The 23,589-nt window shown below is 36.1% G+C and overlaps 1 protein-coding gene across 1 annotated transcript; it reads left to right on the top strand.

Annotated features, from left to right (window-relative positions):
• The first annotated feature begins 415 nt into the window (after window positions 1–415).
• Window positions 416–22,524, top strand: LOC130817556 (uncharacterized). Its single transcript, XM_057683324.1, has 6 exons — window positions 416–766; window positions 9,138–9,191; window positions 11,244–11,317; window positions 11,537–11,654; window positions 11,741–11,799; window positions 21,993–22,524. The coding sequence occupies exons 1-6, from the start codon at window positions 584–586 to the stop codon at window positions 22,069–22,071; spliced, it is 567 nt and encodes a 188-aa protein (XP_057539307.1). The 5' UTR covers window positions 416–583; the 3' UTR covers window positions 22,072–22,524.
• Window positions 22,525–23,589: the final 1,065 nt, after the last annotated feature.

Here is a 23,589-nt window from a genome sequence, read left to right as displayed (position 1 = left end):
GATATATAGTAATATCAAAAGTAAATGTCGAATGGATAATTGAATTTAAACATAGTGTTGTAAAGAAAGACCATCTAAACAAAATAACACATAGAAATAACATTTAAATTAGATTCATAAGATTTAAGTTCAACACCACTACTTAAGTGTTTTTGTGTTTAGTGGAAAAATTGATTATAAATGATGAACAAAGTTAGGAAATGACAAAAAATACAAAATTTATTTAAAAGATTTTACACATAATAGACAAATTAATAAATTCTATTATATTTAACTTATAAAACAATATCATTCCTCATATTTAAGATCATTTACAAATTATTTAAGTTTAATACGCAGATAATCAATTATTATTACATATTTATGAAAATTATATTTATATATATTGGTACTAACAATTGGATTGGAGGCGTTTTTATAATAGTACTTCACTAACCAGTAACCACCGTAACACAACGCTTAAATTACAAGCATATCGTCATTATCCCCTGACTCAGTAACGATGCAACAACCACTTTAATCCTCTCTCTTTACCCTCACTCCAGTATTCAGACGGACATTTCAACTTCAATCTCAAGAAATAATGGAGAAGATTAACGAAGCATTTGCGAAGGTGAAGAGTCATCAAGCTGTTGAACGGATGAAAATGCTCGTCGGCATGGAAGTTAGCGATGAAGAATCTGCTGCTGTTAATGCTTCTACTGATGAATCTTCCTTCTCTTTTATGGATGATTTTAATCGTAATTGTACTTTATCAACCAAACAGGTCTGCTCGTATTTTCTTTTTTATTTTCTCTTTTCTCTTTTTTTCTTGTCGTTTTTCCATGATCTCAAACCCTTGATCTCGTAATCCGTTAAATTTAGTTGTTTGGTTTTTTCTGTATTTTGTGTTAGGGATTAATTTTGGTGACTTTTTGTGATTATATGATTGATTTGTTGTAACACCCGAGTTTCCTTCCTTTTGCGGTTTTGGTCGATCCAAACGGCATAATTGTAAAGTCTAGCTGGTGACATCCCTGGATCTCACTTGGAAAGACGGGTAAGCACTCTTTTGCGATAGGCACGGACTTGGGGATCACAGTCTCACTATATATATCTTTCAAACATGACACACGTAACGTGGCAATTTCTGCGTCAACAAGGTCCTTATTTTCAATGACACTATGTGTTTAAACGAGTCTTTGTAGATCTAATTAAGATTGAGGGGGTGAGAGATTGATGTACATTGAGGAGGGTGGTTAAAGTAAGGGCCTTTTTGAGTTTAACATGATACTAAAGAAGATTTGTGAAGGACTTCACGATATTGCTCGCCCAATGACTAGTTTGAAGAGAGACAGAAAATTTGAGTGGACTAAGGAGTGCAAAGTAGTCTTTTAAACATTGAAGGAAAAATTGACTACCGCACTAGTGCTAACAATTTCAGATAGCTTAACTACATACTTTTGTGTGTAATGATGCCTCAAGAAATTGTTTAGGATGTGTATTGATGGAGGATAGGAAGGTGATTACTCATGCACTTAGGCAAATTAAACCATGTGAAGTTAAGTGCTTGACTTATGACTTGCAGGCATTGTTGTTGTTTTTGAGTCTTGGTACTTTACTTATATACATTGTAGTGTAAAAGTTCTACTGATCAGAGTTTACGGTGCCTTAATATGCAGAAAGATTTGAATATGAGGCAACGAAGATGGATTTACGATTGTGATTTAGACTTAAATTACCATGAGAGGCTAATGTGGTAGTTGATGCTTTAAGTAGAATAAATTGACCACTCCCTAGCTTCCTTGATTGTTCGTAAATAGTTGCGTGGAGACGTAGAAAGGTGGAATATCAAGAATATTAGTATGGAGAGCTAGTTTCTCAATTAGCTGCCTTACGTGTCCAACCTACCATATTTGAAGAAATTTTAGCAAACCAATCTAGTGACCCTTGGTTAGAGAAGGTTGGAGATCAAGTTAAGGAGGGAAAAGCTAAGAGATTTTGTGTATTTAAGGATGGTAGCATCTTATATAAGAGTCGTTAATGTTAATCTTCTACTTTTTGGTATCTTAAGGATAAAATCTTGAGAGAGACTCGTAGTTTATAGTACTATGTTCGTCCGGTAGGAAATAACTTGTATTAAGATATTGGTGAGTTTGTTTTCATGTCAGGTCAGTGGTGCCTAATTTAAATGACATTTTAAATTGAATTATTAATTTATTTTTGAAATCAAAGCTGGGAGAGTATGGGTACTTAGGGCTTGGTTATATCATATGTTCATGAGTGTTTGTTGATTATTTCACATGCATTAGTAATAATGGGCTTGGTATAGGTATGATGTTTACTAGCATAAATATGTTATTTCAACTTTTATGACTATGGTATGAGTATTGATTGTTTTAATTGAATTATAAATATGATTTATTATTTTTTTTGATAGAGTATAATTTATGAACCTAGTTTCTTAGTCCTTAATGGAGGAAATAATAAAAAAATGATGCCATATGAAATGCTAACTTGGTGAGTAGCTTTTTGAGAGTATATTGCAATTTTTTTAATGGCAATAAAAACTTCAAGCATACATGTATCTTATTTTTTTAAGTATAAATATTTTCACATAAATATTTATGTGTTGTGGTATTAATTGTCCATTTGTATATTTTTATTGGTTTGTTCTTTCATCATAGCATAGGAAGTGGTGATTAAAATTCTTTGATGGTGAATAAGCATGCAAGCTGGAGTGTAAGTAGTTTTATAACTAGTTTGTATGTTTTTTTTAGAAGTTGTCAGTTAAAACTCAAGCTTTCACATTGGAACCACGTTACATGCTCGATATGATGCCTAGAGAAGCCGACGATGAATCATTTCGTTTGATATATAATTCTAATTCTATGGCCAACATTGCATTCTACTTATTATGTTAGTATAAATCTGTTATGCCCTATGTAAAGAACAAACCATGGATAACGTTTACAAGGAAGAACAAAAAGAAGAATGCTACTGCTAAGATGGCACAAGCTGAGCTGGCACTGGAGAATAAAATAACAAGTAAAGATGTGGTTATAACGGAAATTGATGGGGGTTGTAATAGGATTAGCTCATGCAATATATGAGGGAAATCTAGGGGAGGAAATAACGAATGAATCTGTTTTAGATTAATTATGAGGTGTCCAATGTTAATAGTAGTATAAATAAAAAAAGATGTCATTGCATTCAAATATGCTGAAAATTAATGAGAAAGATGACCATGAGATTTTGGAGTAGCTGATACTCGAAATCACTAATATTACTTTCCTTAGTTTTCTTCTTCCATTATTATAATTATGTTCCTGTATTTCTTGCTCAATTTCTTTTTGTTTGCAAATATGATTCAAGGACCACATCTTATTAAATGTGGAACACAACACTTTAGCTCTATTCTTAAGCATTTCTCGGTGGTCAAGGTTACTTTAGGTCGGTTAGGAGAGATGGTGTTCTGGTTTGTGTTTTGGAAGGTCTTTGATGGTGAATTGTTTTGGAAATTATGTGGTTGTTGATTTTCGAACTGGGAATTAAAAGTATGGGTCATAGTGGGGTTCAAATGTTTCTTAGGCCCATATTGATCTCGAGAAACGTGCAAGTCTTTATAGTTTTCAGGATGTAATTTTTGGTCTATTCTAATGGGGCCCATGTCATGGCTTGCTTCAAAGTTAAGGGCTCATGTACCCTTAACTTTCTCCCAACATCTTACTTCAGGCCATTCATAAAAGATCCTAGTGACATTTGTTCAGAGATCTTACCAAGAGGATTTTCCCTTTCAATGAAATCCCAACTACTGTCCCTATTTGGCGTACGGATAGCCAATGTTCCTGAAGTGCCCCATGGTTAGCTGGCCAGAATTGTCTGAGAACTAATCCTTTAAGCTCATCCCACTCAATGATAGGTTGTTGTTGGTGTTCCCACTAGAACCATAGCAAGGCATCTCCCTCCAAGCTCACCACTGCAGCGTCCATCATCTCTTTATCCGACGAATTATAAAAGTGGAAGTAATGTTATGTCTTCATATTCCAACCCAGTGAAGCGCAAAACGCGGATCAGACCTCCGGTATACGGTCGGAAACGTTCGTGTCGGAGTTGTGAGGATTCGTGACTTAGATCGCTGGTGATGACGATCCGGGTTCCGGTGGCCATGGTGTAAAAGCTTTAGTGAAGAAGAGCAGAGAATATCACCGCTTCTTATTGGCTGATTGAATTTAACAGGCGAGTTTTGGAGAAGAAGAGCCAAGGTTTGGAGAAGAAGAACAGAGTTTTAGATTTTAAGAGTGTAACTGATCAGCCCTGACCCATAACCAAAATCAATTAGTAAACACAAGATATGACCAATTGGAGTTCCCAATGAATCCTACAAACAATTCCTTCTTTTTCAATATTCAAAAACTATTCTATATATAGCCTAAGCCCAACAAACAATTACTAAATACAATTATTCTAACTAACAAAATGGAAATACTAACAATTCTCAGGAAGATATCCAAAAACCCATTTTCCTTGTTCCTTTTTTCTCTCTCCTTCGTCATTAGTTCCATTCTAAAAACCCATTTCGCACCTTCCATTTCAGAACCCTTATAAAATCAACCTTTTTCTCCAGCTTCTTCCACGCGCCAGCCTACCGCCTTGTTTTCTAGGTGAGCTCACAATTTCCGACGACATTAAGTACCTCCCCGTCGTCGCCTCCTCCGTTTTTGTTCTCTTCTCTCACTTTTTTCTCGCACAACTCCACACAATCTACTATTGCTATCGACTTCCAAGCATCCTTGCGGCTGTCGACCAACTCGCCGACGACTTTTCTGACTGTTACTTCCCCTTTTTCGGCTACCCTAAACAGCGTCCAGACGCCGACAACCTCTTACACCACCCATGAGCTGCCTCTTTTTTTCCCATTTCTACTTAATTTTGTAATCCCCACAAACCTATATTTTGCACGCACTTTGCTTCCCAATTTTCGCATGCCACCACCGTTGTCTTCACCGCCCCTGTCTTTCCGTTGTTTCGGGGCCGCCAGCCCGGACCTACTTCAGAAGCACCACCTACTTGACCTAACTTCCTCTCTTCAGAAGCACCACCTAGTTGCTTGGCATTTTCTATCCTACTCCTATTTCTTCAATGTTTGTCTTTATTTGTTTGTGCAAGGCTCTACTCAACTGGTTATACTGCTTCAGCAACTTCAAATAGTCTGTCTCCCATTTTATGCCTTCATCGGCGAGTCTCCGGTCATCGGAATCGTACGGCTCTGATACCATTTGTAATACACCGGCCAAGATCGGAATCAAGACAGGATATTAACCACACTAGAGGACAATTCGAGTCTGCCCAATAACTCCCAAAAGGATAATTCCTTCTGATTCTATATTCAAAAGATGTCTTACTATTACAAGGTCGACTCTATATATAACCTAAGCCCAACAAACAACTACAAAAATAACAACTATTCTAACTAACAAAACGCAAAGACTAATTAATTGTGAAATGTCAATGATGCCCTTGGACCCTTTGACCCAATTCATCACATTACCGACCGCCTAAAGTTCCGACTTTCCCTCAAGTTGGATAAAAATTACCTTTGGTGCATTAGTTAGCCCAAAGGGCATAACTAAAAACTCATAATGGCGATGAACCATCTCATTAATCAACTCTTCTACAACAGTGATTGGAGACTAGTTTTTGATAGTCTTATCTTTAAGAGCCCTATGATCCACACACAATCTCGATAAGCCATCCCTTTTGCTAGTCAACACCATTTGGGGAAGCAAAAGAGCTATTACTCATTTGAATAATACCCTGCTCAAGCATTTGTTGGACGAATTTCCCAATGATATCCTTTTGTGTCAAAGGATACCTATAAGATCATACACTAACTGGGTTTGTTCTATGCACTTAAGGAATTTTATGATGATGGATTCGTTTCATAGGGGGTGAAGATTGAGGTTCCTTAAAGATACTATGGTATTCATTGATTAGTTTAATCACATAATATGGTACCTCACCCTCAATTCCACCCATTAGCATTTTCAACTCAAGTTCATCACTTCCTCCTTGTTCTTGATCACATATTTGCAACATGAAGAGCTTCCCACAATTGTTTAGATCCTTGAATGGTGCACTGGATCTAATAGTTTTCACATTCTTTGGAGGATTTCATTTTAGCAACTAAACTTGAGACTTATACTCAAATTTCATGATTTGATTCTAAAATCCCACTTCACTACTCCAAGTTGAATACCCAACACCACAATGCAACTTCCTATAGGAATTACCCACATGTCAAATTTATAGGTTGCATTTTGAATTTCCAAGCACAATCTCTAAACTTGGCCAAGCAAGCCAATTGATTCCGAACAATAGTAATAGCCTGAAGAGGCATTTGTTCAACTTTCACTCCTAATCTTTTTGCTGCAGTTGCATTTATATGTACTCCCTAAATCAATCAAGACATGAATTGATTTATCTTTATAATACCCAACTACCCTCATGGTTCTATACCCTTGATTTCCACTTAAGGTATTCAAAGAAATGCAAGGTTTTGTTTAAACCAAGTCCTCATGAGCACTTGCCTTCCCCTTCAGCATCTATTTCTTTACTAAGCTGTTCATCCATACCAAAAATATCTATGTTACATAATTGTCTTTGATTAAGCCGAAAACTATGTCCCCTCTCATATGGTTTACACATAAATAGCATAAAGCCATAAACCCCTTTCTTGTTTCATATTTCTCAGGATTAAGAGAAACAAATGTCTTGGAAATTTCTCCTATCTTTTGGTTTCATCTAGAGTTATAAACTTCATTAAACCATTTACCAAATCTTGTCTTAACACCCACAAATGGCTTCTGCTATACAAACCTAGTAATGGTCTGGAATAAGTTTTCATGGAAACATCATTGACTCTTAATTCTAGCATGTTTAATAGTTGATGCAATATCCACAATCCACATGTCGGAAAGTTCTTACAAAGGATTTCTCTTCGAAGCTTAGCACCGCCACAAAACTATCAAGAAAGTATGAATCATGCAATCCTGGGTTTTTTTCTCATAAGTGAGCTCAATTCTTTAAAAGAGTCCATCTATTCGTCAATTGACCCCTTTTGCCCTAATTTATTAAATTCTTCCACCACATTGTCATCTAAATGCTCTTTGAAACTTGCACACACATCAATTACAAAATCTTCCCAATCTCCATTTTTTTGAGCAAAAGTAGAAGAATTAAACTAAGATTTTGTTGTTCCCTCAAATGCATTGATACCCAAATTGGGGAAATTCAAGTTTAGTATACCCAAATTGTCAGTGGAAGCCATTCAACCTTGTGAACACAATTAGTGTGCCAAGAATGTTGATTTCCATGCTTCCTCGATTCATTCTTGATTCTTGTGCCATCAGTTCATCCATTTTAGCCCCAAAGAAACGTCTTGTTCTTCAAATGATGTATGATTCTGGACAATTGAGAATAACACTCCTTTAGGCTTTTTACATATTCTTTCATCGCACAAAATTTAGGAATTATAAACACATGTTTGATGGCTCTGACACTAATGCAACAACTAAGTTACATTTGAGGCTCACAATTGTTGGCTATACAGAGAATTTGACACAAAGAAGTGAAAGAGGAGAATAAGAAAGGGAAGAAGGGTAAAGAGATTAGAAGAAAAGAGGATTGAAATTTGTCTTATAACTTGATGATCAAATCAAAACACATAATGGGTATATATAACCCTCTCAACTCTGCCAGGGAAGGGAAAAATACTTGTAACAAACTTTCCCCGCCAAAGCTAATTTGTTACATTTGTAATTACTTTAACAACTTTATGTAAGGCCAAGGCCCTCACGTGGCTATTAACAACTTTGACTATGAAACAATTAGTAGAATTTGATGCTGGCTACTGCTTATGCTTTCAATGGTGAGTCTTCCTTCTCTTTCATGGTTGATTTTGATCGTGACTGCAATTTACTAAACTGATATACTCATTGTTTTTTTCCTATTTTCTCGTTTTTTTGTGAAATCTGACCTTTGATTTCACGTTTGTTTTGATTTTTCTATCAATTGATAAACTTAGTATTTATTTGTGTGTTTTGTGTTGAATTTGAGACTAATTTTTTATTGTGAATATTTGTTGATTGTTTTATTTTTATGGCAATTGCAATTGAACATAATGCATTTATTTCATATGATTTTATTTGTACTACTACAATGGAAAGTACTCCATTTTTCATCATCTTGAAATTGGTACTTGTTGATCAGTAAAATGGAGTAATAAGGTTTATATTGAAATAGTAATTTGTGGTTTTTGCGTTTGATCTGAGTAAAATGTTGGGGTTTTGTTAAAAATTCCGATACCCGTTGATGTCAAAGAACGAATTAGGTATACTTAGCAATTTATAGAGAAATGTGCCAAAAACTGACTTGATTTGTATATGAATGTAGTAAGTTCGTAATTTGGATCCAAACCTTTAATGAGAGGGAGTATTGATAAAAAAAATTTGGATCCAAAACTTTGATTGAATGAAGTAAGTTCTTGCATATGAAATTTATTGCGACATAATTGATCACGCAAAGTAATTTAGACATTTAATTTAAAGTATCATTTGCTTTCAAATTGTGTATTGTAACAAAAGCCTATATCTTTCATATCAAATAAGACTTTTCTCCTAGGGTGTGCTTGTGATTTGAACACTAATTGTATACATGCATTAAGTTTTGGTATTGTTTGTTTTAAAACCTTGAGTAGAATTTAATGGAAGGAGCCACCTTGTAGTTTCGAGATGTTTCAATCTATTTTCACTAGCAAGGGTGAGGTTGTGTACATTTGACCTCCCAAACCCCACCTAGATGGGAGTCTTTAATGGCAAACGTTGTTGTGGTGTTGTATTTTTTTTGTTTTGAGAATCCTCATGAATCACAAATCAGAAAAAAATTGGATGAAGTTGTGACATTCTTCTTCTGTCGCCAGTCTTTCTCTTCTGTTTTATCTCTCTTACTCCTCACTTGTTACTACAATTTTTGGCATTGTATCAACTGTTTTGTCGTCTATGTTGCTTTTACTTATCGTGTAGTTGAACCAAGTCCTATTTTTGGGTTATCTGGTTATGTGCAAATAGCATTAATATTTCTTTGTCTTCTTGCTGTAGAGAATTGAAGGCTTTGCCATATGCTTTATTGCTGGGCTGACTTGTACATTTTTGGTAAGTGGGAATAGCACAATGAGTTTTTTCCAGTTCGGATTTGATAGTTATGTAGCTGAATAGCATTATAAATTCCCTTAATTCTCTTTCTTTTTATAGGGACTATATGCTTGTGTCACCCATTATTCTCCTTAGGTTCACAAATTAGCAACTGTACCCAAGGATGTGTTGATTCTTCCGTTGAGCACAAATTAGTTCTTCTATGCTACTATCATCATGAATTAAGCTCTTTATATGTATGGTTGGCTATGCATTTATTCTTATTCTTGTTTGCTTTTCCTTTGAGGGATTGTACTTAGAATAGGATGGGCCTTTGAGTACGTATTTTCCTAAATGTTCCCTGTGCTGCTGCAATTTTGACATAGATGTAATATCATTCTTTTACTTAATTGGAATTCAAGCCAATATCGTTTATTTCTTTGAAAAATTGATTGGCACGCTGAAATTTGGCAAAATAAAATAGTTTATTAGGTCGAACTTTGACTATTACTATGACAAATTGAACATAGTTTTCATCCAACAGTTTTATCTGTTTTGATTTAAACATAATTTCTTCCCTCTGGCTTACCTCTTATCTTCTCTGCTCTAATGGATTTGCTTATACGGCTTGCAAAATGTCTTGTAGTATAGGCTTTAGTTCATTTTAGCTCACTAAATTTGAGAACTACAAGACCACAACTTGTAGTCATTGGAAGAGAACAATTCAAGCTGAATTTTTTTGAAAAATAAATTTTCAATCAGACTTATTACATGATCTAGGAAGATTTTATCATTATTACTGAAACCTAACAAACTTCAGACTTAATACAAGATCTTTCCTTCATCCGTTTTTTTCGATCACCGATATCTTCAAAACCCAAATCCCAATTCCAAATCAATTGTACCATTAGAAAAGTGGGTATATCTCAATTAAGTTCCATTGAAAACCACGTTTTTCCAATTTTCCGTGTTATGGTATTCTTTAATCCCCGAAGTAGCAATTCTTCTACAATACTAAAGTGTGTTTGATATTCCATAAGCTCAAAAGTTGCAATTTTTACTTTTGGGTCAATTCTTGCTTGTTTTAATTTTTTTAGCATGAATTCAATCGGGTTTTCAAAAAAAAAAAAATTCAATTTTCAACTTTTAGTTTTGGACATTCGTTGGAGCTCAATATCTGGCCAACCCCACTCCCTCCCTCAAATGGGTTCGAATGTAGGATGAATGGGAGATAAATGTGGGTAATTCACGCCATTGTTGATGAGTTGAAGGTTTTTTGATTTCTGGGTTTTGGTGGTTGTATTGAAGCTTCTTATTATGGACATGACGGGGGACTTGAATAAGGAAGGGAAAGGGGAAAGGAAGAGTTGTGGTCGACAGAATGATATAAAATAACTTAATTCATAAATTAATTAAAATCTAATTTGAAACAAAATCTAATGAATAATTTATTTTAAAAAGTAAAATCTAATCGAAAAAATAATTAAAATTTATCAGGATAATTAAAAATAAAAACTAATTAAAAAACATAATTTTAAATAAAATATAGTAATAAAATTTAAAAACTAATTAAAACAAAGTATAATAAATGAAATGAAATTAAATCAATCAATAAAAAAATATTTTAAAAGATATGCTATGTGTACGAACACGTCAAAGCAATGGCCGTGTGTATCGTACAGCTAAGTCAGCAAGTGACCTGATGTCAATTGTTGGATGAAAACTACGTTTAAAGTTCATCTCAACCAATGTAATTACTGAAGTTCAACTAAAAAAACTTTTTTGGCCAAAGTTCAGGATATCTTACGTAATTTTTCCAATGTCTTTCAATCACAACTCAAAAAAATTACAACCTGAACTTGGACTCTGTCAATTACTTCTCCCACTGGCATATGGTCATATGGATGTCCACACTCTATAGAGATAGCAAAGAAAATGACTGCTGCTAAGAGTCAGGAATTTGATCCCATTTCAGTTATAAATAGACATCAAGAGGCGCTAGAATGTTTATTTTCAATTGTTGAGATTTTCTTTTCTATTGCTAACCATGGACATCTTTTTTTCATTGTGCAGTCCATGCTTGTTTTCTTCAACCCGATAAAGTTTGGTATCACTTTCACCTTTGGAAATTTGCTTGCTATTGGGAGGTATTCATTAATAATATCTTTTGTCTGTTTTATCATTTCTTGTTACAGCTGTATGATGTTGTTACCCATTCCATCTATTGTAGTTTGCCTCCATATATATTTTGATGAGCTTTTCAGCTGGCTTGATGGACAACTCAAATGTTTTTCATCCAAGTTGAAGTTAGAGCTTAGAAGCCTTCAAGAATCTGACCAGAATTTATGTTCGATATTGTGTGGCAGCACAGCTTTTCTTATAGGCCCCAAACGACAAGTGACTATGATGCTTGATCCTGTGCGTATATATGCAACTGCTGTGTATCTTGCCAGTATGATAATTGCACTATTTTGCGCCCTCTACGTAAGCATATACTTGTCTAATTTCTTTGTTGCTCATATCTTTGTTTCTGTTGTCATTTATTATTTTTATTTAATCACTTTGGACAGGTTCATAACAAGCTATTGACACTCTTGGCGCTTATCTTGGAGTTTGGTGCTTTGACTTGGTAAGTTGTTATGATTAAAAGTTTGAACAATGTTTGGATAACATTTTAGAAAAAAAAAAAAAGGGGGAGGGGAGGGGGGAGGGGAAGATTGGTATGTTTTCCTTCAAACTCTTTCTACCATGCCAGCTAACAAGCGTGACTCAAGTGCTTTGTTAACCTATAAAAGGAGGCTAACAAAACATATCTGGATAGAGCAAATAATTGACAACCAATAATGTCAGCTCAGCAGAATCTGTTGGAATTAATTAGAATTTTCTGTTACAAGGAGCTTGTAAAAATAGAGAATCTGTTGTAACTGTCTAGCTTCATGTTTTTAGGATTAGCTCTTAGAATAATGTATTTTGTAGAGGCAGGCATATTTAGATAGATAAAGACTGATTTCAGTCAGGTTGCAGAATTGTTGTGCCTGTTTCTGATTCAATCTTCAATGCATAAAACAGTTTGTTTTTTCTCATAGATCCGATCTATAACAACGGGTATCAGAGCAATACCACTTGATCCAGTGGGTTGTTCGACTAATTTGCAACGAATTGAACCGGTAGAACAATAATTGATTCTACTAAGGGAAGCAATTCCAGGACACCTTTATTCTGAATGTTCAAACATGCAGGATTGGTTGTCCAAGAAACAAGAATTATTGGAAGAAAACTTGTCCAAAAAACTAGATTCGATGGTAAGGACTGGCAATTATCATGGAAAAATAGTTCAAATTACTGGAAAAAGACAATTATACTAGGCGAAAGCAATACCTTCACGCTGACTAAGATTTTGGGCAAGAAAAGAAGCAAGAGACAGAAATGCCTCAAGAAATATATTTCTCAAATGCAGAAACAGTTAGTGGTTGGTACCCCGAAGGGAGGAGGTTCATATTGGAAGTTCGGAAAGTTTGATTTACCCATCTTTGACAGTGAAAATCGAGAAAGTTTGCTCATGAAAGCTGAAAATTACTTTACCTTCTACAGATTGAATGATGAAGAGAAGGTAGAGGCGACAGTAGTGAGCATGGAAGGAGAGGCGTTGGTATGGTACAAATTGCAGAATGGGCGAACTCCAATTGCAAGATAGAAGGAACTGAGGGATCTTATCTTAAGGCATTTTGGTCCTATGGATGAAGGGGATTGTATGAACAATGGTTATCAGTTGAGCGCAACATATAGAAGAATGTTTGTAGAAAAAGTGATGCATCTTGATAAAATCTCGGAGTCAATGATGTTGGGAGCATTCTTGCGTGGACTAAATGAAGTAATAAAGAATGAACTAAGAGACTTCTCTGTTACCATGCATTGGACCGAGAAAATTGACCAGAAGCTAGGAGGCCAGGTGATGCGAATATGGTGATGGTTGATCCAAGAACCCGATTAATCCTTCCAAGAACAATGCCAAGAACAATCTTGATACAATGAAACACACACAAAGCCTTCTGTTTGTATGAAATAGAAGGGTGACAAGAACAATTCTTGAGAATGGTTCTATGTCGTGGATAGAGACAATTGACCTTCACTCAGCCACTGGCCTCTTCCTCACACTCAAGTTAAGATTCACTCTCTTAACCCTCGTGGAAACAACTGAATACCCTCTTTGCTTCACTCACAAAGAACACACTCAGGGATGTAATTGCACACAATTACTTGAATGAAAATTTCATTAACCAAATCTGAGAATGATACAATGAGGGGGTCCCTTTATATAGGGCTCTAACGGCTAGTTTTAGGAGCCTAACAAACTTAACTAACTCCGTGCCTATTTATTAAAACGCGTGTAATACAAAGACATTAAAACAGAACATAACAATAGCTTTAATACACTGGAATCAGCCATTATCAGATATCTGGCGAACACACGACCTTGTAGCTGTTCTCGTGGGTTCTGTGAGGACTCTCCGTAGTATCTTTGAGTCTTGGCTTCTTATTTCATGTATGAAGATGCCATTCTCTGTATTTCCACGTTCATACATGCACCAAGCTAGGCTCTCCATGGTTCGCAAGGTGGGCTGACAGACAGTTCGAAGTCTTTGATGTCTAGCTGTTTGCTGTCTTGGGAACAAGCCTCTGTTCCCTTTGTTCTGCTTGTTTGCTGTTTGGGAACGTCTCTTTGTTCCTTCTTGACCTTGCCATGCTTCCTTGTTTATGTTTAGTCCAGGTTGAAGATAATTTTCCTTAATCTTCAAGCAAAAGTCAGCAAGTTCAGAAGTGGACTCAGTAGGCTTAGTAAGTGCAATGATACAATTATGCTCTACTTGCTCTTCTTGCTTTGTCTCGGTTTGTAGGCTATCCATAATTGTATCAATCCTTCCTTCTTTAAACAGAATTTTCCTCAATTCTGCGTCGCCTTCATGCTTTCTTATGTTATTAAGGTTGAAAGCCTTTGAGATCCCATAGCTATTCAGAAGGTCCAATTGCATCCAAGTCAAAGTTCCTTTCTGCAGTTCCTTTTGCTCGGATGTCTCCTTCTGCTTTGGTGCAAGTCACGCTTATTGTTCCCTGTTGTTGTAGTTTCCCTACAGCTTGTTGAACACCTGTATGGTACCTACAACCAAAAGGAATGTCAACAATCGTGTCTTCCATGAAATAAAAAACTCATTTCACAGCATGTAGATGAATTTTGTAAATGCAGTTCGTTTAATTCAACATCATCAATAGGTATAGTTTTAATCAACTCAGTGTCTAATGCTTCATCCTCTAATGATTTCAATGCTTTGGTTTGCTGTTTGACTTGATCCTCACTAATCTCTGTAGTCAATAGATGCACAGACTCACTTTCATTCTGAACTCCTTCGTGACAGTCAACCTTAGAGCACAGTTTGCTTTGTTTTGTTTTGTAGGAGCAGCAATGGTCTTATGTGGGGGTAGGGGTATAAGGTCTTTTAGCTTCCCTTCATGTTGGATGGTATAGATGTTAGTAAACCCATTATGTGTGGAGTGTTTATCGTGTTACCAAGGTCTTCCAAAGAGTATATGACATGCGTTCATGTTCAAAACATCGCACAATATCTCATCATGATATGAACCTATGGAAAAATTAATCAAGCATTGTTTCTTCACAAAACCCTCAGCTTTGCTATCTAACCATCTTAGTTTATAGGGATTAGGGTGGTCTCTAGTGTTCAACTTCAGATCTTGCACTAGTTGGTGGCTCACACAATTGGTCTCGCTTCCTCCATCAATTATAAGGTCACAAACTCTACCCTGCACCCTACATTTGGTCTGAAACACACTTTCCCTCTGATCAGTTTGTTTCCCCTTTGGTGTGGCATGGAAGTTTCTTCTTACAAGCAAGTGGTAGCTACCTTCCTCAGGGTATATCCGTTCAACAATCTCCTCTGACTTACTGCTCTCAGTGTCTCCTGGCTTAGTTCTTTGAAGTGTGCCCAGGTTGGTCAGTATATATGAACCTTTTGGTTCATCTGCAGGTGTAGGTGGTAGTATAACCTTCTCCTCCCCATCCTTGGCTACTAACATAGCTCTAGGTTCTCTCTCCCTGCTGTGTATCTCAGTCCACTCAACGTTTGTGAAAGCTCGTGCGTTAGGACACTCGTTTCTGTAGTGTCCATGGCCGTGACACTTGAAACACATCACATCTTTCATAGGTACATTGGTCTTATCTTTGGTTCTGTTTAGTAATGCTGGATTAGTGTTTTTGTTAGTTAAGTTGGTACCTACTCCCACATTTGCTGTGTTACCTACTGTGTTAAGTGTAAGGAATGGTGCATTACATCACAAAGAACCATATTGGAACCATATTAGAACTGCAATGGTGCTTAACTGTTTATCAAGTTATCATCTCCTCCCTTCATCTTCTTTATTTTAGAAACAATAAACAATCAGTAAGTATTTTTTTATAGTAATATTTTTTTTTCACTATTGTAATTAGGGTTTTGGGATCGATTGATTCAACGTTCTAGGTCGTGAATCCAAGCGTTCTAGAACGCTAGTGACCCGTGATTAGGGTCGTGCGATTCAGATCGGGGGTCGGAGGCCAAATCATCGATCCTGGCTACATTGGTTCTGCCACTTCATAAGAACTTTAGATGCTGCATGGACAAAATGAAGATCCTTGTGAACACCAAGTACTGGTTGTCGTTCTGCTAAGAGTTCCAAGGACTGAGACAATTGAGTGGGTATTTTAATTGGATTGAAGGCAGCTCCTCTAGCCAATTTAAGTTGAGAGACATGGAACACTGGATGATTTTACCCCCCGGGGATAAAAGTAAGTGATAAGCAACGTCACCCACTCTTTCAAGTTTCTCAAAGGTATCGTAATAACGAGCAGAGAGTTTATCACATGGTCGTCGTGCCAATGAATTTTGCCGAGATGGTAGAAGTTTGAGAAAAACCATTTACCCCACCTCCAGTTGGACATCACGTCTTTTAGTATCGGCCCATTGCTTCATACGTTACTGGGCTCATAGGGAATGAAAACGAAGATGATCCAGAATGGCATCACGTTCCCGCAACCACTGATCAACGTTGTCTACTCCATTTGAAGATGGATGTAGGTGGACGACCATATAGAGCTGTGAATGGAGCCATTTTGATGGACATGTGGGGAGATGTATTATAGCAGTATTCTGCCCAATGTAGCCAATTAGCCCAATGATGAGTCTGGCCATTCACAAAACAACAAAGGTAAGTTTCAAGAGCCTATCTGTTTGGGGGTGATAGGCAATACTATGTAACAGTGATGTGCGTTGCAATCGAAATAGTTCAATCCCAAAATAGCTAATGAAGACTTTATCACGATCGGACACAATTGAAGATGGAAACCCATGTCCTTCACAAACGTGCAACCACTGTCGAAACTGTGAAAGGGTTTTTAAGTCCAATGAAATGAGCATAGTTCGATAACCCATCCACAATTACCAAAACGGTACCCCACCCTTGGAATTTTGCAAAGCCTCCACGAAATCCATAAACACATCGAGTTACTTGTTTGCGCATCCCTTCCAGTACCTGTCCTCGGCAAATTGTAAATAAGTCTTATACTCTACATTGTGACAACCTACGACAAACATGTGGTATTCGGCAAGAAGTTTATCAACCAACTAGGATTTTCAAGGGAGGACTAAACGCCTTTTATGAAAGAGTTGATTGTTGGATATTGTAAAACCAGCTATGGTGCCCCCTTGTAATAGCAAGTCATCATTGAGTTTGCTTAATGCCACACCCTGCGAAACCTGAAGGTTTACTTGTCCCGAATCCACCCAACTAGTGATGCATAGCATGTTGCACTGTGTATCAAAAAATAGTGAGTGAGGAGAGAGAAAGCATCAGCTTCCCCATTAGTTTTTTCCGGACAAAATTTCATTTCAAACATGTATCCCAGCAACGTACTAGCCTATTTTTGGTATTCAATCCCGAGTTCACGCTGCTCCAAAATGAATTTAAACTTTGTTGATCAGTCAACACTACAAACTGTCGTCCTATCAAATAGTGTCGCCATAAATGAACTGCTAGAACAATGACCATAAGTTCCTTCTCATAAATGGGTTGGGCTTGCCCCCGTATTTACAATATGAAATAGGGTGGCGATCTTGGGATAAAACAACACCAATCCCCTTTCCTAAAGCATTGCCTCAACGACAAAAGGAATGAAAAAATTTGGGATCGCAAGAACAGGGGTTGTGAGCATAGCGTTCTTTAACGCTGAAAAAGCGTTATTAGTTGCCTCATTCCAAGCAAAATTGTCCTACAATTGCTGTGTGAGAGGGACAACTATATGACCAAAGTGATGGATAAAACACTATAATACCCCGTAAGCCCAAGAAATCCCCATAACTCCTTCAGATTTAACCATAGCTTGTATTTTATCCGAATCTATAGCCTCCCCTTTTGCAGGCACCATATGCCCCTAATATGCAACACTTCCACACCTGATTTCGCATTTCTTACTATTCGCATATAGCTGATAAGTATGCAAAAGCTGTAAAACAATAGCAAGATTTTGAATGTGCTCACTCATTGTTTTGCTATTGATGAGTATATCATCGAAAAATACTAGAACTAGGTGTCGAACAAATGGAAGAAAAACTTCATTCACGAGGGATTGAAAAGTGGTGGGGGCGTTGGTAACAAATGGCATTACCAAAAATTCATAGTGGCCCTCGTGTATTCGGAACGTCTTTTATCCACATCCTCTTTCTTCATCCGAATTTATGGTATTCCGACTAAAAGTCTAATTTTGAAAAGACTTTAGCACCATGAAGCTGATCTTACAACTCCTCAATCACCGGAATTGGATATTTATCAACCACTGTTTCTTTATTCAAAGCTTTATCCATGATCCGTCCTTCACGAATAAAACTGGGCTCGTAAACGGACTCTGAGATGGTTGTATTATACTCGCTTGCAACATACCAGTTTTGCCTTTTAAATGTGTCGATAGTGGTAAGGGCTAACACTCACGGGACTAGACCCCTCCAATATATTTGGTGTTGTTTACTCCGTTCAGGTGGCAAACCACTTGGTAACTCAAACAATACAACCTATCATTGAATTTCTACCAATTCCTCCGGAATGCTTGAAGAAAATGCCCCCACTCTCCTGTCCTCTTGAATTCTTCCTAACATTAATTCAATGCTAACAACCCTCCACCTTTTTTTCTAATTGTTTTCATCATGGACTTCAACGTAATTTTCAAACGTTCTAATGAAAAGTCTCCTCTAAGAATGACTTGGGTTCCCTTTAATTGAATTGCGTCAAGGGGGTATTGCAATTCGTTGCTAATGTGCCCAATTTTGCGAACCACTCAATGCCCAAAATTATGTCCAAATGTCCCAGATCCAAAGGTAAAAAATTTTCAGTGATACACATTGCCCCAAAATTCAACTCTACCTCCTTGCAAACTCCTTGACCCATGCGTGTTTCCCCTGGTCCAAGTGTGACCCCAAACTCTTCTGTGGGAGTAACAATTAACTGAAGCTTTTTCACCAATAATGGCGAAATAAAATTGTGGGTAGCTCTAGGTTCGATCATTAGCACCACCATTTCTCCATTTATCTTGCCCCTACTTCACTGTTTTGGGATTATCAATCAATATATATATATATATATATATATATATATATATATATATATGTATGAAGAAGTTCTAGTGAGAACCATCCTTATATGAGAACCGTGAGAACCTCTGCTTGACAAGAGAGTGTTACTTTGTTACTAAAAGTTGTTACTTATAGGCAAAAAAGTCTTACTTTTTTTAAAAATAAAAAATGATACATTTAGGTGAAAAAGTGTTACTTTAAGTTAAAAATTCTGGAAAAAAACTCACAAAAAGTGTTACTTTTTACATAAAAAGGTTACTTTTTGGAAAAAAAAACGAGTGACTTTGTATTATATTTATTTTTTTGGAAAATATTTTTTTTCTGAAAGTTACACTTTTTTGCTAAAAAGTACCATCCATTTTTTAAAACAAAAGTAATTTTTTTGTCCAAAAGTAACAAATTTTTGTTAAAAAGTAACACATTTTTATCAGACAAATTGGTTATCACCGTGAGAACCAAGCTTATATACCAAGCTTATATATATATATATCTCACTGTGAGAACCAAGCTTTTATATATATATGGATTTGGATCCGACCAAGATTCGACGTGTGCAAAAAATATGGGATCCAGATCCGCCAAAACGTGTCCGGTTGACAAATTCGGGCCAAGTTCAGGATTCATTGCCATCTCTAATTCCCACAATTGATGAGTATTCTCTGGCTGGTTTCGGAAATAAGAGATTTTAGAGTGTGGGTCATGTTTTTTTTCGTAGTTTTGGTAGGATGGTTTATTGGTAGAAATTTGTGTTTGGGTTCCTTTTTAGTAAGTGTAGGTTTGATTTGGGTTTTGGAATGAGTTTTGAGGTTCTATATTGTGTTCTGGATTATAGTATAGTTTGAAGCCATTAGCTGTCGCGGGCTTTTCTTCGATTTTGACCGCCCATTCCATTGCTTCCTCCTTTGTTTTTGGGTCCATCAATCGAAGCTCCGTTTGTATCCTTATCTCCAGCCCCCTTATGAAGTTAGCTACCAAAAACCCCTCACTAACCTCATCCTCAATGTTAGATGCAAACTAAATATAGTTCTTCTCATAATTCTCCACCGCCGTTTCTTGTTGAATAGTAAGCCATTGTTCTATGAGAGAACTGCCTTTTCTGCCGCGGAAGTGGCGGAGCATCATTTGCTTCAATTTCCTCCAACTAGTGATAGGTTCCTTTTGTTTTCCCATTGATACCGCGACAATGCATCCATCCCCCTTTGACCACCGTCGCTTCAGTTTTTTCCTCCTCATCAGTCGATAAAATTTGAAGCTTCGAAATAACAATCCACCCATTGGGCTCCTCCCCATTGAATATTGGAAATTCTAATCTGCCAAATCTCCAGTTTGTCGAATCTATTTCTTGAATATTGTTCCACATAAAATGAAACATTAAGCCGGTAGAAATAGAAGAGAAGTGTCGTTCACAGAAGGAGATCTTGTATATCTTAAATTACAACACTACAGACAACGCTACTTGATGTCAAGGCCTAATGAGAAGCTTGCCCCTAGATTTTAAGTGCCATACAAGATAGTACAATGTGTGGGCAAGGTTGCTTATAAACTAGACCTGCTCGCTACTAGCTGCATTCATCCAGTTTTTCATGTATCTGATATCCTCCCTTAGCAAGTGTGCACTTGGAAAGACCAGTCTGGCCATTGGATATTCTTCAAGTATGTCATAGTGAGTAATTCTGGTGTTATTGGAAGGCTTACCAGAATCAGAAGCTACGTGGGAAAACTATGAGAAGATTATGAAGACATTTCCTAAATCTCACCTTGAGGACAAGGTTGTTCTTCAGTCGGAGGGTATTGTAATGATAGTTAATAAAAAATTAAAATTAAAAATTACAAGAACTCCTCATTAATGGGCTGGCCCAAACTCAAATAAAAAAAAAACAATTTTAACCTTAAAGGTATCGATTTTGACATCAAAGTGATCAATTTCAGCTTAAGTAAACCTTAAATGGATAAATTAAAATAAAAAATTAAAATTATAACCTTAAAGAGATCAATTATAATCTTAAAGTTGTCAATTTTGACCTTCAAGTTATAAATTATAAATGATCAGTTTTAACTTTTAAAATTTATTCCCTCCTATTCAACCTAGTGGTCCCATTTAGCTTTTTCACACTAGTCGAGACAAAATTTAGCCATGTCTAACTATCCTTAATTAAAAATTATAAAAAGTTGATATTAATAATTCTTGCATTAAGACGAATCAAAGAAGATCCTACATGAATATGATTTAGCGTATAGATTAAGAATAAAATATTAATTAAAAATGATAAGTGAATAGTAGCCCAAAAGTAATTCAAACTACTAGGAAAAATAGGAGGGGGTATTAATTTTGACCTTAAAGATTTTAATTATGACCTTAAATTGATCTATTACTAATCTCTATTGTAAAAAATTATAATTTAGTCGATTGGGCTATTGCTATCACGGTTAGGTGGTCTCGTTAGACCTGCTGAATAAAAATAGGGAAACATATTGTAAGTGTCGAGCTTCATGTTTTTAAGATTACCTCTTATAAATTGTAGAGGCAGGCATTTTTAGATAGATTGATAGACTGAATTCAGTCGGCGACTGTTGTGTCTGTTTCTGATTAATTCTTTAATACATACATAGTTTGTTTTCTCTCATAGATTTGATCTATAACCCTTTTTCAATGTTGGAAGAATTTGTTTTGTGCAAAATAGGAACTAGTTCTCCTCCAATTTTCTTCTCTTCCCTCCCCTTCCCTTTTGGTATCCAAATAAAAGAAATGCAATCTCTCCATTTTCCTGCTCTTCTTTTCACTCCATTTTCTTCATCCAAATATAACATTAATGTAGCCACTTTCCATTTTAGAAAATATTTTTTTCTGTTAAGAGCAGGTGTTCATTTATGTTGACAATTACTGGAAGAGTCAGGTTACTGATTCATGTACTCGGTGCTTAATCATACCTGTCTTAGTTTACTTCAGACCTAGATCATGTTGATTTATTTTTACTTTGTTGTTCCTTCCTCCTTGTAATGGACTCTTTTTTGGTTTCGTCATGCCCAAAAGATTTTGTTAGATGGGCTATAAGATGATTAAAACAGAGATAAAAATGAATCACAAATGAGTTGTATCTTTGTGGATTATGATGCCATTTACTCATTAATCAGTAAATCTCTTCTGTGCTTGCAGGTACAGTTTGAGCTACATTCCATTTGCCAGGTCAATGGTCAGCCGAGTCTTGGTCTCTTGCTTTGACACTGAATTTTAGCTTGATGTATGCATAAACTGCAAACCAGAGAAAGTGGACATTTTCCATTGACAGAGAACTTATGGTGTTCGACACAGATATGTCAATGTTCACTGATACTTATTGTGACAATTTGCTGAGTTTCAACAGTTTTTCATTAGTGTACATATAAGGCGTGTAGAATTCCGTTAGCAGAAGAAAATTGTAAAATACGGTTTTTGCTCAGTTAACTTCTCTTTGTTCTTGCTAGTGTTGTGTATCCCCGTTGTGATTTGATTTTGGACGGCTTGGTTAAGACTCCATTTTGAAATTAATGGATGTAATTATAGATGATAGGACAGACTCTATCAAATGCCTAAATTCTCGCCCATCATTTTAATTTTTGCCTCGCCTCACCTTGCCATGTGATTTGCTCCTGCATTACTGAGGATCCGTTTAACGTGAAGTTATAATGTGAGACCACATCTATGGTTTTTTTTTTTTTTTTTTTTTGGTCTTTCGCTAGAGCTCGACAAGGCCACAATAAAATTCAAAAATAAAAATTTGCGGAATCCAATCATGATCAAACAAATTATATCTTGCGGTGGCCTCACCATAATAATTCATAAATTGAATAAATCTGGGAACGAGGTTCATAAGGAAAGCAAACATAAGCGTCAAAATTAGTTGGGGCGTAGTTGCCCGATCCTGGACAAATAAAGTAGACAGAGAGGAAAATTGGATGAGAAAAGTATGGTCTTTTTCTTTGTTTAAATGAATAATTAATCCTTTCAAAAATACTATGGTTGATGACAATGAATTAATGATAATAGTAATTTCTCTTATTTGTTATTATTGCTTTGTTTGAATCATTTTCAAATAAACAATTTTTAAACCACATTTTGAACTGCCCAAAAACAGAAAAAAAATTCAGTCTAAATGAGATTGAGGGACGTCATTTTTTGCACAGCTCATTAAAGTTTAATGCATACTAAATCTATCCTTGAAGCCTAGTTATACTATCCATAATGCCTACTTATATCCTCTTTAATTCCTTCTTATATTATCTTTAATAACTACTTATAATATTCTTAATGCATACTTACAGAGTCCGTAAATGTCTACTTATAGTATTCTTAATGCCTATTTACATCATCCTTAATGTATACTTACATCATCCTCAATGCCTACTTACAGTATTCTTAATGCCCACCAAGTAAAATACCTACTTACAATATCTTGATGTGGTCTCTCAAAGAGACCGTCTCTCACTAGAATTTGTAAAAAAAATCCAAGAAAAAGCGAAAATTTTGAACAAAATAAGCTTTTTAGAAGAAAATTCCACAAAAAGACTTGGAAAAATTTTATTTCCCAAAATAAACGTCTACCATTCCAAGCTTGTGATACTTCACTGTTGCTAACAACAGCGATTACTAAAAGTGAGGCAAAAAAGTCGACCAAGCAATCATCCGCTATTACCAACACAAAGCAATTACTAGGTTGACTTTTTTAACTCAGTTGAGTGTTGTTGACTTTGAATGTGGTCCGCTGTTAGTAACA

The sequence above is a fragment of the Amaranthus tricolor genome, chromosome 7 (assembly GCF_026212465.1).
Source record: "Amaranthus tricolor cultivar Red isolate AtriRed21 chromosome 7, ASM2621246v1, whole genome shotgun sequence".
Classification (NCBI taxonomy): Eukaryota; Viridiplantae; Streptophyta; class Magnoliopsida; order Caryophyllales; family Amaranthaceae; genus Amaranthus; species Amaranthus tricolor.
Note: the sequence above shows the minus strand (reverse complement) of the source record. Positions and strands in the feature narration are given on the sequence as shown.

What these genes read in the sequence shown, in the direction of transcription:
- LOC130817556 (XM_057683324.1), top strand. Translation starts at nt 584, where the DNA reads ATGGAGAAGATTAACGAAGCATTTGCGAAGGTGAAGAGTCATCAAGCT. An exon ending in GGCTGACTTGTACATTTTTG is followed by an intron (nt 9,192 to 11,243) that starts GTAAGTGGGAAT and finishes TTCATTGTGCAG; the next exon opens with TCCATGCTTGTTTTCTTCAA. An exon ending in GAGTTTGGTGCTTTGACTTG is followed by an intron (nt 11,800 to 21,992) that starts GTAAGTTGTTAT and finishes CTGTGCTTGCAG; the next exon opens with GTACAGTTTGAGCTACATTC.